The sequence below is a fragment of the Equus przewalskii genome, chromosome 31 (assembly GCF_037783145.1).
Source record: "Equus przewalskii isolate Varuska chromosome 31, EquPr2, whole genome shotgun sequence".
In the NCBI taxonomy this organism is placed as follows: Eukaryota; Metazoa; Chordata; class Mammalia; order Perissodactyla; family Equidae; genus Equus; species Equus przewalskii.
The window spans coordinates 746,802-764,228 of NC_091861.1; the positions used below are offsets into that span (position 1 = coordinate 746,802).

At 39.2% G+C, this 17,427-nt stretch overlaps 1 protein-coding gene and 1 pseudogene across 13 annotated transcripts in view; one reads left to right on the plus strand and one right to left on the minus strand.

The window, feature by feature from the left end:
* CATSPERE (catsper channel auxiliary subunit epsilon) overlaps window positions 1-17,427 on the minus strand; it is a 263,656-nt gene that overhangs the window by 239,103 nt on the left and 7,126 nt on the right. For 7 of the 13 annotated variants that reach the window (XM_070602097.1, XM_070602095.1, XM_070602103.1 and 4 more), the window contains exon 2: window positions 8,812-8,860. The exons of the other annotated variants lie outside the window; for them this stretch is intronic. In XM_070602097.1, the coding sequence (XP_070458198.1) occupies window positions 8,812-8,860 (49 nt within the window). The remainder of the gene's footprint in view (window positions 1-8,811; window positions 8,861-17,427) is intronic. 13 annotated transcript variants of the gene reach the window in all.
* On the plus strand, window positions 15,827-17,356 carry LOC103542831 (abl interactor 1 pseudogene; annotated as a pseudogene).

The following is a 17,427-nucleotide window of genomic DNA, read 5'->3' on the forward strand; positions in this document are numbered from 1 at the left end:
GAAGCCTATACAACTACTTTGCAAAATCTTTTGGCACCATTTACTAAAGCTGAATATAGCCATATATCCTATGGCTTATCAATTCCACTCCTAGGTATATATCCCAAAGAACTGCATACATATACTAACCAGAAGATAGGCATAAGAATGTTCGTAGCAGCCCTAATCATAGTAGACTAAAAATGGAAACATTTTTGCTTATCTACAGTAGAATGATATACATATTGTAGTATGCTAATTCAAGGACAAACTATACAGCATTGGAGCTGAACTTCAACTACATGAAACAACATGTAACGAACAGGATCAGTCAAATCTGCCAACAGGAGAGAAGAGAGTTCAGAAATCAACCATCTACATATGTAACAAAGATGATATCAGAAAAACAATAGGGACAAGGTAAGTTGTTTAATAGATGCTGGTTCGTTATATGAAGAAAGTGAGGTGAATGCCTACCTTATACTATATGCAAGATAGGCAGGCTTCAGATGAGTTTATGACCTATATTTGAAAGGTAAAAATATAAGGCACATAAAAGAAAATGTAGGGTAAAAATCTTTGTAACTCAGGGTAGGCAAGGATCTTTCTCAAATAGGACTCCAAGAAAGTATAAACTATAAGGTCAAAAAGGAAGGGGTGTGGCTCAACAAAAGTCAGCTTTTTAAAAAAAATTAAGTATCCAAGGGTAAAGTTAATGATTAGATGAAATGATAGATGATTGAAAACCAACATCTGCTTAATATTGAGAGTGGAAAGTAGACATCACTCTGTAAATTGACAAGAAAAGGGCAGAAAAATTAAATAGAAAATGGGCAAAAGCTATAAACAGGCAATTCACAGAGGACAGCCTACATAAATATGGGAAGAGATGCTCAAAATCAATAGTCATCAGAGAATTGAAAATAACAACAGCAATAAGCTATTACTATATATTAATGAGATTCGTAAAAAAAATAGAAAATTCAATAATACCTAATTTTGGTGAAGATGTGCACTGGGTGAGGGTATAAATTGTGATTGCCATTCTGGAAACAATCTTCCAGAATTTAATTAAATTAGGTGTCTGTATTCCTGATGTCCCAGCAACCATAGCAGAAAAGTTATTGCACAGATCTATAAAACGACATGTAGAAGGGCATTCATCACAGGGTTGTTTCTGGTGGCAGGAAGCCATGTATCCATCATTAGGAGAATATATAAATAAAATATACAGACACATAATATTGAATAAAAACAGTAATACCGAGAATGAAGTCTACAGCTTAGATGACCCTGCATCCTGGTTTGTGTAGGCAGTTCCAATTTATACCTGTTGTGCCAGTGTAACTATTAATAGCATAAATTTTCATTCTCAGTAGTTTATATAGAATATTGTATGGTCACCCTATCTGTATCATAACACCATTTTATGAACATAAAATCACAAAAACAGAACAACACTACCTATTTTTGCTACATACATATTTAAGGATGTTTATTGGAGAAGGAATAGGAAAATAAACGGGACAAAGGAAATGAAATAAAAAGAATGACACTGTGCTATACAACTGAGTATGAGTAACTCTGCTCTAAGGTAAAAAAATTAATACTAGGACATCAGCAACATGGTGGAGTGAGCTGTTCCTTTTGTCTCTCCCCTTTTTGAACTACAACTAAATGGTCATTCACTGACCAATGAAGGAAGCCTATACAACACAACAAGATGCCTGAGAGACACATGCAGCTATACATCTGAGAGTAGATGGACTTGCCCCCAGGAAGTGCTGGAGATAGGTGAGCATGACATGCTCTCCCCCGGTATCCCTGTGCATGCACACGAATGCTTTCCAACCTGATGCAAGCACCCAGAAAGTGTAAACATGCACCAGGGTGACCGCAGGAGGAGGCAGGGGTAACCCTTAGCCCGAACTCATAGTTGCTCTCCCAGTAGGGAGGGAGAGTCCACCATGCCCTTGTGCCACCAAGGAGGAGCCATAGCTCAGATCCCAGTGAGGAAGCCCCGCCTGCCAGGCACAGCAGCCCCGTGGACCTCAAACTGTGAACAGAGACCTCAGCAGATCTACGTGCTGGTGCAAATGCTCCTCAGGCACGCATGAGCACTCACAGTACTGCCGAGCTCCCAAAGACGGAACAGGTCTGGGCGGCTGTGGAAATAGGAGTGGCAGCTTTGAGCCCACTTAGGTTCACTTTCCTGGTGGGGAGGGGGAGCCCACCATGCCCCAGTGCTGTCAAGGAGCAGCCATAGCTTGAGACCCAGCAAAGAAGCCCTGCCCACCGAGAACAGTGGCCCCTGGAGCATAAACAGACCACAGCAAATCTACACGCTGGGGCAAGTGCTCCCCAGGGCAACACATGAGCACTCATAATGCTGCTGAGCCCCCAAAGAGGGAATGTGTCCTGGGTGGCTGTGGGAAGCAGCAGCAGCAGCTTTTAGCTCACTGGTGATCACTTTCTGGTGGGGAGGAGGAGCTCAGAGAGCCCTTGAGGTGCTAAAGAGTGGTCCTAGCTCAACGAGGAAGCCCCACCCAACGAGGATAGTCCACACAAGTGCCTGAAAGCACCCCAGGCTGGGGCAAGCAGCCATAATACCCCCACAGCTTCCAGCAGATGGAATGGGGACAGAAATTCTGCTCCTGCTTCCCCCTAGGGTAACAGGTGGAATCTGCATCCTAAGAATACCACAAACGACCCAAGAAAAGATGAGTTTGTCAAACACCATGAGAAACTGCAGCAACAATTCAGACCAAAAGGAAAATGACAATTCTCCAGAAACCAAAATTGAAGACACAGAAATATACAACCTAAATGACAGAGAGTTCAAAATAGCTGCCACAGGGCTGGCCTGGTGGTGTGGTGGTTAAGTTTGCACATTCTGCTTCAGTGGCCCAGGGTTCACCAGGTCTGATCCTGGGTGGAAACCTATGCACCACTTGTTAAGCCATGCTGTGGTAGGCATCCCACATATAAAGTAGAGGAAGATGGGCACAGATGTTAGCTCAGGGCCAGTCCTCCTCAGCAAAAAGAGGAGGATTAGCAGCAGATGTTAGCTCAGGGCTAATCCTCCTCAAAAAAAAAAAAAGAAAGAAAAGAAACAAAATAGCTGTCATAAGGAAACTCAACAAATTACAAGAAAACATGGAAAGACAATTCAAGGAGCTCAGCAATAAAATGAATCTCTTCACCAAAGAGATTGAAAGTATAAAAAGAAATCAAGCAAAAATTCTGGATATGAAAAACAATTAATGAAATAAAAAATAATCTAGAATCATCAAGAAATAGAACTGATCTTATGGAGGAAAGGATTAGTATTCTTGAGGATAAAAATGTGGCAATTCTACAGGTGGAGGAGGAGACAGAACTAAGATTTTAAAAATTGAAGGAATTCTTTGAGAAATATCTGACTCAATTAGGAAATGCAACATAAGGATTATAGATATTCAAGCAGGAGAAGAGAGGAAAAAAGGAGCAGAGAGCTTGTCAAAAAAATACTTGCTAAGAACTTCTCAAACCTGGGGATGGTTTCAGATTTACAGATAAATGAACCTAATTGAACACCCAACTTCATCAATGCTAAAAGACCTTCTTCAAGGCATATAGTAGTAAAAATGGCAAAAGTTTTGATAAAGAAAAAGTATTAGGAGCAGCAAGGCAGAGGAAAATGACCTACCAAGGAAACCCTATCAGGCTTTCAGTGGATTTCTCAGCAGAAACCCTACAGCTTAGGAGAAAATGGAATGATATATTAAAAATCCTGAAAGACAAAAACTCTCAGCCAAGAATACTCTATCCAGTGAAACTTTCCTTCAGATATGATGGAGAAATAAAAGCTTTCCCAGATAAACAAAAGCTGAGGGAGTTTTTTGCCACTAGACCTCCCCTACAAGAAATAATTAAACATCCCCTCACACCGGAAACAAAAAGGCAAAGGTCTACAAAGCTCTGAGCAAGGAGACAAATAGACAGACATGATCAGAAACCTGCAGCTCTCTACCAGAACGGGGAGGCAAAGACTCAATTACAACTTAAAACAGAAAATGAAAGAAACCATCAAAAGTAGTGATAAACACTTTGACTTAGCCACAAACTCACAAAATTAAAAACAGAAGAATTTATAACAGCAATTACTCAGAAGGAGAGAGGAAAGGGACGGAACCTGCTTAGGTTAATGGAGATGAGAGGCTATAAGAAAATGGGCCATGCCACAACTAGAAGGATCCACAAGTAAAAGTATACAACTATCTACTGGGGGGGATTTGGGGTGAAAAAGAAAAAAAAGACAGATTTGCATATTGTTAGCTCAGGTGCCAATCTTAAAAAAAAAAAAAGAAAAGAAAAGAAAATGGACTAGCTCATCTACAATATCTTTCATACAACCCTTATGGTAACCACTAAACAAAAAATCAAAGCAGGGCCACAAATCACAAAAAGAGAGAAAACTGAGATATTCTCCTCAAAAATCCACCAAAATGAAATGGCAGTCAGAAATACAAAGGAAGTGAAGCAGTGGAAACATAGAACAACCAGAAAACAAGGATAAAATGGCAGTATTAAGCCCTCATATAACAATAATCACTCTAAATGTAAATTGATTGAATTTTCCAGTCAAAAGACACAGAGTAGCTGGATGAATTAAAAAACAAGACCCAACAATATGCTGCCTCCAGGAAATGCACCTCAGCTCCAAAGACAAACATAGGCTTAGAGTTAAGGGATGGAAGACAATACTCCATGCTCATGGCCAACAAAATAAAGCAGATGTTGCCATAATTATATCAGACAAAGCAGACTTCAACATAAAAAAGACAATGAGAGACAAAGAGGGCCACTATATAAAGATAAAAGGGACATTCCACCAAGAGGACATAACACTTATTAATATATTATGTACTTACCACAGGGGCACCAAACTAAATAAAGCAATTATTAACAGACCTAAAAGGAGAAATTAACAGCAACACAATTATAGTAGGGGACCTCAACACCCCACTTACTTCAATGGACAGATCATCCAGACAAAAAGTCAACAAGGAAATAGTAGATTTAAATGAAACACTTGACCAGATGGACTTAATAGATATATATACAGCATTCCACCCCAAAACAGCAGAATATACATTCTTCTCAAGTGCACAAGGGTAATTCTCAAAGATAGACCATATGTTGGCAAACAAGGCAAGCCTCAATAAATTCAAGATTGAAATCATCCAAACCATCTTTTCTGACCACAGTGTTATGAAGCTAGAAATCAACTACAAGAACAAAACTGAGAAAGTGAGAAATACGTGGAGACTAAACAACATGCAATTGAACAACCATTGGATCATTGAAGAAGTCAAAGGGGAAATTAAAAAATACCCAGAGACAAACAAAAATTAAAATATACCAACTCTTATGGGATGCAGCAAAAGCAGTCATAAGAAGGAAATTTATAGCAATACAGGCCTACCTCAACAAACAAGAAAAATCTCAAATAGGTAATTAAAATGCACCTAACAGAGCCAGAAAAAGAAGAACAGACAATGCCCAAAATCAGCAGAAGGAGGGAAATAATAAAAATCAGAGCAGAAATAAATGAAATAGAGCCAAAAAAAAAAAAAAAACAGTGAAAGGATTAATGAAACTAAGAGCTGGTTCTTTGAGAGGCAAACAAAATTGACAAACCCTTAGCCAGACTTACCAAGAAAAAAAGAGATAAGTCTCAAATAAATAAAATTAGAAAAGAAAGAGGAAAAATTACAACAGATGCTACAGAAATACAAAGGATTATAAGAGAATACTATGAAAAACTATATGCCCACAAATTAAATAACCTGGAAGAAATGGATGAATTCCTAGACTCATACAACCTCTCAAAACTGAATCAAGAAAAAATAGAGAATCTGAATAGACCAATCACAAGTACAGAGATTGAAACAGCAAGCAAAAACCTCCCAACAGGGGTTGGCTCAGTGCCTCAGCAGTTGGGTTTGCACATTCTGCTTTGGCGGCCAGGGGTTTACTGGTTCAGATCCCGGGTGTGGACATGGCACCGCTTGGCAAAAGCCATGCTGTGGTGGGCATCCCACGTATGAAGTAGAGGAAGATGGGCATGGATGTTAGCTCAGGGCCAGTCTTCCTTGGCAAGAAGAGGAGGATTGGCAGCAGATGTTAGCCCAGGGATAATCTTCCTCAAAAAAAAATGAAAATAAATGGAAAAAAAAAAAAAAAAAAAAACCTCCCAACAAACAAAAGTCTAGGACCAGATGGCTTCTCTGGAGAATTCTACCAAACATTCAAAGAAGATTTAGTACCTATCCTTCTCAAACTATTCCAAAAAATTGAAGAAGATGGAATTCTTCCTAACACATTCTATGAGGCCAACATTACCCTGACACCAAAACCAGACAAGGACAACACAAGGAAGGAAAACTACAGGCCAATATCGCTGATAAACTTAGAGGCAAAAATCCTCAAAAAAATATTGGCAAATCGAATATAGCAACACATTAAAAGGATCATATACTACGATCAAGTGGGATTTATTCCAGGGACACAGGGATGGTTCTACATCTGAAAATCAATCAATGTGATACACCACATTAACAAAATGAGGGAATAAAAATCACATGATCATCTCAAGGGATGCAGATGAAGCATTTGACAAGATCCAACAGCCATTTATGATAAAACCTCTCAATAAAATGGGTATAGAAGGAAAGTACCTCAATGTAATAAAGGCCATATATGACAAAACCACAGCCAACATCATGTTTAATGGTGAAAAACTGAAAGCCATGCCTGTGAGGACAGGGAAAAGACAAGGGTGCCCACTCTAGCCACTCCTATTCAACATAGTACTCAAGGTGTTGGCCAGGGCAAGTAGGCAAGAAAAAGAAATAAAAGGAATCCAAATTGGAATGGAAGAAGTGAAACTTTCACTATTTACAGATGATATGATTCTATATACAGAAAATCCTAAATAATGCACCAAAAAACTATTAGAAATAACCAAAAGCTACAGCACAGTTGCAAGGTACAAAATAAATTTTAAAAAATCAGTTGCATTCCTATACACTAACAATGAAAAAGAAATCAAGAATACAATCCCATTTACAATCGCAGCAAAAAGAATAAAATACCTAGGAATAAACTTAACCAAAGAGATGAAAGACCTGTAGACTGAAAATTATAAGACACTGCTGCAAGAAATTGAAGAAGATATAGAGAAATGGAAAGATATTCCATGTTCATGAGTTCGTAGGAAAAACATAGTCAAAATGTCCATACTACCTAAAGCAATCTACAAATTCAATGCACTCCCAATCAAAACCCCCATGACAGTCTTCATAGAAATAGAACAAAGAATCCAAAATTTTATATGGAACAACAGAAGACTCCAAATAACCAAAGCAATCCTGAGGAAAAAGAACAAAGCTGGAGGCATCATAATCCCTAACTTTAAAACATACTACAAAGCTATAGTAATCAAAACAGCCTGGTACTGGTACAAAAACAGTCAAACAGATCAATGGATCAGAATTGAAAGCCCAGAAATAAAACCACACATCGATAGACAGTTAATATTTGACAAAGGAGCCCAGAACATACAATGAAGAAAGGAAAGTCTCTTTGATAAACGGTGTTGGGAAAACTGGACAGCAGCATGCAAAGGAATGAAAGTAGACCATTATCTTGCACCATACCCAAAAATTAACTCTAAATGGATTAAAGCTTTGAAACCATAAAAATCCAAGAAGAAAATATAGGTAATACACTCTTTCACATTGGGCTTAGCCACATCTTTTCCAATACCATGTCTACTTGGGTAAGGGAAATAAAAGAAAAAGTTAACAAATGGGACTACATCAGACTAAAAACCTTCTGCAAAGCAAAGGAAACCATCAATAGAATAGAAAGACAATCCACCAACTGGGAGAAAACATTTGCAAATCATTTATCAGACAAGAGGTTGATCTCCAAAGGATATAAAAAACTCACACAACTCAACATAAAACCCCAAAAAACTGATCAAAAAATGGGCAGAGGATACGAACAGGTATTTTTCCAAGGAAGATATACAGATGGACAACAGACACATGAAAAGATGCTCAACATCAGTAATCATTAGGGAAATGCAAATCAAAACTACAATGAGATATCACCTCACGCCAGTGAGAATGGCTATAATTACCAAGACAAAAAACAACAAATGTTGGAAAGGATGTGGAGAAAAGGGAACCGTCAGACACAGCTGGTGGGAATGCAAACTGGTGCCGCCACTATGGAAAACAGTATGAAGATTCCTCAAAAAACTAAAAATAGAAATACCATAGGACCCAGCTATCCCACTACTGAGTATCTACCCAAACAACTTGAAATCAACAATCCAAAGTAACATAATGTACCCCTATGATCATTGCAGCACTATTCACAGTAGCCAAGGCGTGGAAAGTGCCTATCAACTGATGATTGGATGAAGTAGATGTGGTCTATATACACAATGGAATACTACTGAGCCAGAAAAAAAGACAAAACCTTCCAACAACATGCATGGACCTGGAGGTATTCTGGTAAGTAAAATAAGCCAGATTGAGAGAGACAAATACCAGATAATTTCACTCATATGTGAAATATAAACAAACAAATGGAAAAAGAAAACAGTTCAGTGGTTACCAGGGGACAGGGGTGGGGGTGGGCACAGGGCATGAAGGGTAGCACTTGTTTGGTGACAGCCAAGAAATAATGTACAACTGAAATTTCACAATGATGTAAACTATTATGAAATAAGAAAAATTAATACTTAAGTATAGTTTGAAAAAATTAAACACTTACAGTACTTCTGGAACTAAAAATGTGGTAGTTTGGGCTGTTACTTGAATACCTGTAGAGGAAAAGGTCAAATATGAATATTAAAACTAATTTTTCCTCCAAATAAGCAGATTATATATATGGTCAGTGCATGACTGGGATGCTGAGAGCTTGACATTTCTGCCCAAGCACCTTTCTGGAAAGTGTAGTCAGAGCTAAAACTGGTGATATCAGTGACCTCTACCCACCATGCAAGGTGTGTTTGGGTTTGCTCAGTATCTGGAGACACTACAATGAGAAGTAAATACTTTCACATCTTGTTTTCATTTTTGTTTTTAGGATGAAAACTCTTGAAGAATATTGGCCAAAACTCCTTCATTTATAAACTGAGTTAAAATAGAGTGAATAAAAATTGAAAATCAAGAAAACAATATTTCTTATTTGAAACACTGAAGTAAAGAGCAAATTTCTGTGAGTCTTTGTTCATTATCATTTCTATTATGAAGGGTACTTTAATTTCTGTTGTTATGATCTATCTAAAGCTGCACAGCTCAATAAAAATATAATGCAAGCCATCTACATACATAAAAACTTATGTGTTCATAGAAATTTATGTGTATAGAGTAATCACATTAAAAGAGCAAGAAGAGGAGGCATGACATCAGCCTCATGGTAGAATGAGGTCTCTCAAAAATCTTTCCCCTCCAATATACAACGAAAGAAACATCCATACTCCAACAGATGACATCCAAACACAACACAAAAAACATTGGAGGGACCCATGCAGCCATAAGACAGAGAATAGAGAGGCTGGAAACCCCCTCGGAGAAGGTGAAATGAGGTAAGAGAAATCTTCACTCCCTCCCCTAAAGACTGAGCTTGGGACCACGGGAGGCCTCCTAGAGGGAACAGATGGGGAGGGGACGTTTGTTCATGGGAACTTCAAGGACTCCCAAGGGCCCTTGCAGCCTAGGGAGAAGCTCTCTACCAGGGATAAGCTTTTGTAGTGGGTGAGCTTATCAACCCAACACCCCAGGAGAGCAGAGCAAGAAAGCCCCAAGAGCACACAGGAGAAAGTGCCTCTCCCTGACCCACTCAGCGCGACTCCAGCCCATGAGATTTCAGTTGAAGACAGAGGGCTCAGAATACGTGGCTCTTGACCCCCATCCAGTGATGATAGGTGGTAACTGCAACCAAATAATATCAGGATGCATAAGAACCAACCCACTGCCTCTAGCAATATCAAACACTATATTAGATCTCCAGATCAGAGAGAAATGGCAAGTACCCGGAAATCAGTCCTGAGGACGCAGAAATATGTAGTCTAAATGACAAAGAATTCAAAACAGGTATTACCAAAAAACTCAACGAGGTAAAAGAGAATGTAGAGAAACAATTCAATGAGTTTAGGAGCAACTTCAGAAAAGAGATTGAAACTATAAAGAAGAGTCAATTAGAAATATTACAGATGAAAGACACAATGGAAGAAAATATACAAAATGTGGATTCCCTAAATGCTTGAGGGGATACCATAGAGAAGCGTATCAGCATAATCAAAGATAGACACGTTGAAATGCTCCAGATAGAGGATGAGAGAGAACTAAGACTAAAAAGAAATGAAAAAAGTCTCTGAGAAATATCTTACTCAATTAGGAAATGCAACATAAGAATTATAGGTATTCAAGAAGCAGAAGAGAAAGAGAATGAACAAAGAGCTTGTTCAAAGAAATAATAGCAGAGAACTTCCCAAACCTAGGGAAGAAGATGGATATCCATGTGGAAGATGCTGCCAGATCTCCTAAATATGTCAATGTAAAAAGACCTACTGCAAGGCATATAGTAGTGAAACTGGCAAGACTGAATGACAGAGAAAGGCAGAAAAAAATAACCTAAAAAGGAACCCCCACCAGGCTTTCAGTGGATTTCTCTACAGAAACTTTACAGTCTAGGAGAGATTGGAATGACATATTCAAATCATTGAAGAAAAAAACCTTCAGTCAAGAATACTCTATCCAGCAAAAACATCCTTCAGATATGATGGACAAATAAAAACTTTCCCAGACAAACATAAGCTAAGGGAGTTCATGGTCATGAGCTCTCCCCCACTAAGAAATCCTCAAGAAGGCCCTCATAACTGAAAAGGAAGAAAAAGGGGAAGAAAGGGGTTACAAAGCATGGAGTAAGGAGATAAATAGGTGGATAGAATCAGAGCAGGATAGTATACTCAAGTATAGCATTAAAGACAAGGGGAAGGAAAACGCCAAAAACAAAGATAATCTTGTCATTTTAACCACAAACTCATAACACAAGATGGAATAAGGTGTCCCCCCCCCTTAGGAGGAGGGGAAGACGAGAGGGACTGCATTGGTTTAGTCTAAGGAAATACAAGGCCATCAGAAAAGGGACTATCTTATCCACGAGATCTCGAATACAAACCTCAGGGTAAACAAAACAAACACTAAACAAAAAAGCAGAACAGAGACACAAATAACAAATAAGGAGAAAACAAAGAAACACAACATAAAAAACTACACAACTTGATTGGTAGACCAAAATACACAGGACGAGACACAAAGGAAATGCAGGAGAACCAGAAAAAGAGTGATAAAATGGCAGCATCAAGCCAACATATATTGATAATCACCCTAAACAGAAATGGATTGAATTCTCCAATAAAAAGACCAAGTGGCAAGATGGATTAAGGAACAAGACCCAACAATATGCTGCCACCAGGAAACACATCTCAGCTCCGGTGACAAACACAGGCTCAGAGTGAAGTGATGGAAGGAGAAACTCCAAGCTAATGGCAAACAAAAGAAAGCAGGTGTTGTAATGCTTTTATCAGACAAAGTAGACTTCAAGATAAGACAGTAAAGAGAGACAAAGTGGGGCAGTATATAATAATCAAAGGGACACTCCATCAAGAAGAAATAACATTTATAAATATCTATGCACCCAACACAGGAGCACCAAAGTATATAAAGCAACAATTTACAAAACTAAAAGAAGACATTAATAATAACACAATAATAGTAGGGGATCTCAACACTCCAGTCACATCAATAGATAGATCATCCAGGTAGAAAATCAACAAGAAAACAGTGGAATTAAATGAAAAGCTAGACCAGATGGACTTAATAGACATATATAGAGCACTCCTTCCAAAAACAGCAGAGTACACATTCTTCTCAAGTGTGCAAGGAACATTCTCAAGAATAGATCAAGTGTTGGGAAACAAGGCAAGCCTCAATAAATTTAAGGAGATTGAAATAATAACAAGCATCTTTTACGATCACAATGCTATAAAGCTAGAAATTACTTACAAGCAAAGAGTGGAGAAAAGGACAGAGATGTGGAGACTAAACAACATGCTATTCAACAAGCAATGGATCACTGAAGAAATTAAAAGAGAAATCAAAAAATATCTGGAGACAAATGAAAATGAAAACATACCATACCATCTCATATGGGACACAGCAAAAGTCGTATTAAGAGGGAAATTCATTGCAATACAGGCTCACCTTAACAAACAAGAAAAAACCCGAATAAGCAATCTCAAACTACACCTAACAGAATTAGAAAATGGAGAACAAAGCCCAAAGTCAGTAGAAGGAGACAAATAATAAAAATCAGAGCAGAAATAAATGCTATTGAAACAAAAAAGGCAGTGGAAAGGATCAATGAAACAAAGAGCTGGTTCTTTGAGAAGATAAATAAAACTGACAAACCCCTAGCCAGACTTACAAAGAAAACAAAAGAGAAACCTCAGATAAATAAAATTAGAAATGAAAGAGGAGAAATAACAACAGATGCCACAGAAATGCAACGGAGTATAAGAGAATACTATGATAAACTATATGCCAACAAAATCGACAATCTACAGGAAATGGATAAATTCTTAGACTCTTACAACTTCCCAAAGCTGAATAGAGAATCTGAATAGACCAATCACAAGTAAAGAGATTGAAACAGTAATCAAAAGCATCCCAAAGAATAAAAGCCCAGGACCAGACTGCTTCCCTGGGAAATTCTACCAAACTTTCAGAGAGGACTTAATACCTATCCTTCTCAAGCTATTCCAAAAAATTAGGGAAGATGAGACACTTCCTCACACATTCTACAAGGCCAATATCACTCTGATACCAAAGCCTGACAAGCACAACACAAAAAAGGAAAACTACAGGCCAATATCACTGATGAACATAGCTGCAAAAATCCTCAACAAAATATTGGCAACCTGAATACAGCAATACATCAAAAAGATCATACATCATGAACAAGTGGGATTTATACTAGAGACACAGGGATGATTCAACATCCGCAAATCAATCAATGTGATACACCATGTCAACAAACTGAGGAATAAAAACCACATGGTCATCTCAATAGATGCAGAGAAAGCATTTGACAAGATCCAACAGCCATTTATGATAAAAACTCTCAACAAAATGGGGATAGAAGGAAACTACCTCAACATAATAAAGGCCGTAGATGACAAACCCACAGCCAGCATCATACACAATGGGGAAAAACTGAATGCCATCCTTCTGAGAACAGTCACAAGACAAGCATTCCCACTATCACCCCTCTTATTTAACATAGTACTGGAGGTTTTGGCCAGAGCAATTAGGCAAGAGAAAGGAATAAAAGGAATCCATATAGGGAGTGAAGAAGTGAAACTCTCACTGTTTGCAGACAACATGATCTTATATATATAAAACCCTAAAGAATCCATCAGAAAACTATTAGAAATAATTAACAATGACAGTAAAGTTGCAGGGTACAAAATCAACTTACAAAAATCAGTTGCATTTATGTACTCTAATACTGAACTTACAGAAAGAGAACTCAAGAATACAATTCCATTTACAATTGCAACAAAAAGAATAAAGTACCTAGGAATAAATTTAACCAAGGAGGTGAAGGACTTATACAATGAAAACTACAAGACATTATTGAAAGAAATAGATAATGACATAAAGAGATGGAAGGAGATTTCATGCACATGGATTGGAAGAATAAACATACTTAAAATGTCCATACTACCCAAAGCAATCTACAGATTCAATGCAATGCCAGTCAGAATCCTAATGACATTGTTCACAGAAACAGAGCAAAGAATCCCAAAATTCATATGGGGCGATCAAAGACCCAATTGCTAAAGCAATCCTGAGAAACAAGATCAAAGCTGGAAGCATCACAATCCCTGACTTCAAAATGTACAACAAAGACATAGTGATCAAAACAGCATGGTACTGGTACAAAAACAGGCACACAGATCAATGGAACAGAACTGAAAGCCCAGAAATAAAACCACACATCTATGGACAGCTAATCTTTAACAAAGGTGCCAAGAACATACAATGGAGAAAAGATAGTCTCTTCAATAAATGGTGTTGGGAAAACTGGACAGCCATATGCAAAAGAATGAAAGTAGACCATTATCTCATGTCATACACAAAATAAACTCAAAATGGATCAAAGACTTGAAGATAAGTCCTGAAACCATAAAACTTCTGCAAGATAATATAGGTAGTACACTCTTTCACATCGAACTTAAAAGGTTCTTTTCGAATACCATGTCTTCTCAGACAAGGGAAACAGAAGAAAAAATAAACAAGTGAGACTTCATCAGACTAAAGAGCTTCTGCAAGGCAAAGGAAACTAGGATCAAAACCAAAAGATAACCCACCAGTTGGGAGAAAATTTTTGCAAATCATATATGCGATAAGGGGTTAAGCTCCATAATATATAAGGAACTCACACAACTGAACAATAAAAAAACAAACAGCCTGATTAAAAAATGGGCAGAGAATATGAACAGACATTTTTCCAAAGAAGATGTACAGATGGCAACTAAACACATGAAAAGGTCTTCAACATTACTAATCATTAGGGAAATGCAAATCAAAACTACACTAAGATACCACCTTACGCCTGTTAAAATGGCTATAATCACTAAGATAAAAATAGCAAATGTTGGAGAGGGTGTGGAGAGAAGGGAACCCTCATACACTGCTGGTGGGAATGCAAACTGGTGCAGCCACTATGGAAAACAGTATGGAGATTCCTCAAAGAACTAAAAATAGAATTACCATGTGACCCAGCTATCCCACTACTGGGTGTCTACCCAAACAACTTGAAACCAACAATCCAAAGTAACATATGCACCCCTATGTTCATTGCAGAATTATTCACAACAGCTGAGACAAGGAAACAATCCAAGTGCCCATCAACTGATGATTGGATAAAGAAGATGTGGTATATATACATAATGGAATACAACTCAGCCAGAAAAAAAGACAAATTCATCCCATCTGCAACAACATGGAAAGACCTGGAGGCAATTATGCTTACCAAAATAAGCCAGACTGAGAAAAACAAACACCAGATGGTTTCACTCATATGTGGAATATAAACAAGCACATGGACAAAGAAAACAGTTCAGCAGTTACCAGGGGAAGGGCATGAGGGTTGGGCACGAGGGGTGGAGGGGAGCACCTATGTGGTGACAGACAAGAAATAATCTACAAAAGAAATTTCACAATGACGTAAACTATTATGAATTCAAGCAAAAACGAAAAAGAAAAAAGAGCAAGAAGAAACTGAAATTGATTTTAAAAATATATTTTATTCAACATGTAATTGATATAAAAAATAACTACTGATGAGATATTTTACATTCTTTTTTTAAAAAAAGCCTTTTTAAAAAATTTTCCCTTTTTCTCCCCAAAGCCCCCCAGTATATAGTTGTATATTCTTTGTTGTGGGTCCTTCTAATCATGGCATGTGGGAGGCCGCCTCAGCGTGGCTCGACGAGCAGTGCCATGTCAGCGCCCAAGATTCGAACCAACGGAACACTGTGCCGCCTGCAGCACAGCGCGAGAACTTAACAACTCGGCCACGGGGCCAGCCCCCATTCTTTTTTTTTTTTATACTAAGTCGTTGAAATCCAGAGTAATTACAGTTACAAAACATCCCAATTTGGACTAGCCACATTTCGGAGGAGGAGGTGCGGTCCCACAGTACCAGAGGGAGGGCGGGTAGGCGGTTTGTATCTGGGCTGTGAGGCGCTCCGAGGCTCCGCAGACCTCGCTGCCTCTGTCTCTTTAACGCGAGAGGAAGCGATGCGGAGGGGTGGAAAACGGCAGAGCTGCAGATGTTACTAGAGGAGGAGGTCACGTCTGGGAAGAGGGCGCTGATAGAGTTACCAGAACCTGACCCGGGTGGCCAACTGCTGTGAGAACAACTATATACAGGCTGCAGACAAGAGAAAAGCTTTAGAAGAGACCAAAGCCTACACAACGCAATCCCTAGCTAGTGTTGCTTATCAAATAAACGCGTTGGGCAACAATGTCCGCCAGTTGCTGGATATCCAGGCCTCTCAGCTTCGGAGAACGGAGTCTTCCATCAATCATCTCACAGACTGTGGACGTTCATAAAGAGAAAGTGGCTCGAAGAGAGACTGGTATTTTGACAACAAACAAGAATACATCAAGAACGCACAAAATAATAGCACCCGCAAACGTGGAGCGCCCTGTAAGGTAGTTTTGGAAACCTATTGACTGTACCCTTCTGGATGATGTGGGCCATGGTGTCAAGCATGGAAATAACCAGCCTGCAAGAACTGGCACTCTGTCGAGAACAAATCCTCCTACTCAGAAGCCACCGAGTCCTCCCACGTCAGGCCGGGGACGCTGGGGCGGAATACTCCTTACAAAACCCTGGAGCCTGTTAAACCCCACCGTTCCTAGTGACTACATGACAAGTCCTGCTACGCTCGGAAGTCAGCATAGCCCAGGCAGGACAGCTTCTTTAAATCAGAGACCGAGGACACACAGTGGAAGCAGTGGAGGAAGTGGAAGTCGAGAAAACAGTGGAAGCAGCAGTATTGGCATTCCCACTGCCGTGCCTACACCCTCAGCACCCGCTGTTGGACCAGCAGCCCGCGGCTCAGCTCCTGGTTCCCAGTACGGCACAATGACCAGGCAGATCTCTCAACACAACTCTACCACTTCCTCGACATCTTCTGCTGCATACAGACGAACTCCGTCTGTGACTGCTCAATTTTCTGCTCAGCCTCATGTTAATGGAGGTCCACTTTATTCTCAAAATTCAATTTCTATTGCTCCACCCCCTCCCCGTACGCCTCAGTTGACTCCACAGATACCTCTCATAGGCTTCGTGGCCTGGGGGCAGGAAAACATTGCTGATAGTCCAACTCCACCCCCACCCACCTCCACCAGATGGCATTCCCATGTTTGATGACTCTTCACCTCCACAGCACCACCTCCAGTGGATTATGAAGACAAGGAGGCTGCAGTGGTTCAGTATAATGATCCAAATGCAGATGGGGATCCTGCTTGGGCCCGCAAGAATTATATTGAGAAAGTTGTGGCAATATATGGTTATACAAAAGACAAAGATGATGAGCTATCATTTATGGAGAGTACAATCATTTGTGTAATAAAGAAGAATGATGACGACTGGTATGAAGGAGTCTGCAATCAGAGTGACTGGTCTGTTCCCTGGGAACTATGTCACATCAATCATGTACTAGACTGATTAAATTCTTTTGCTTTTAAAGTAGGTTCTTACTACTCATTCATACTGTGGGACTATTATGGTTAACAGAATTGT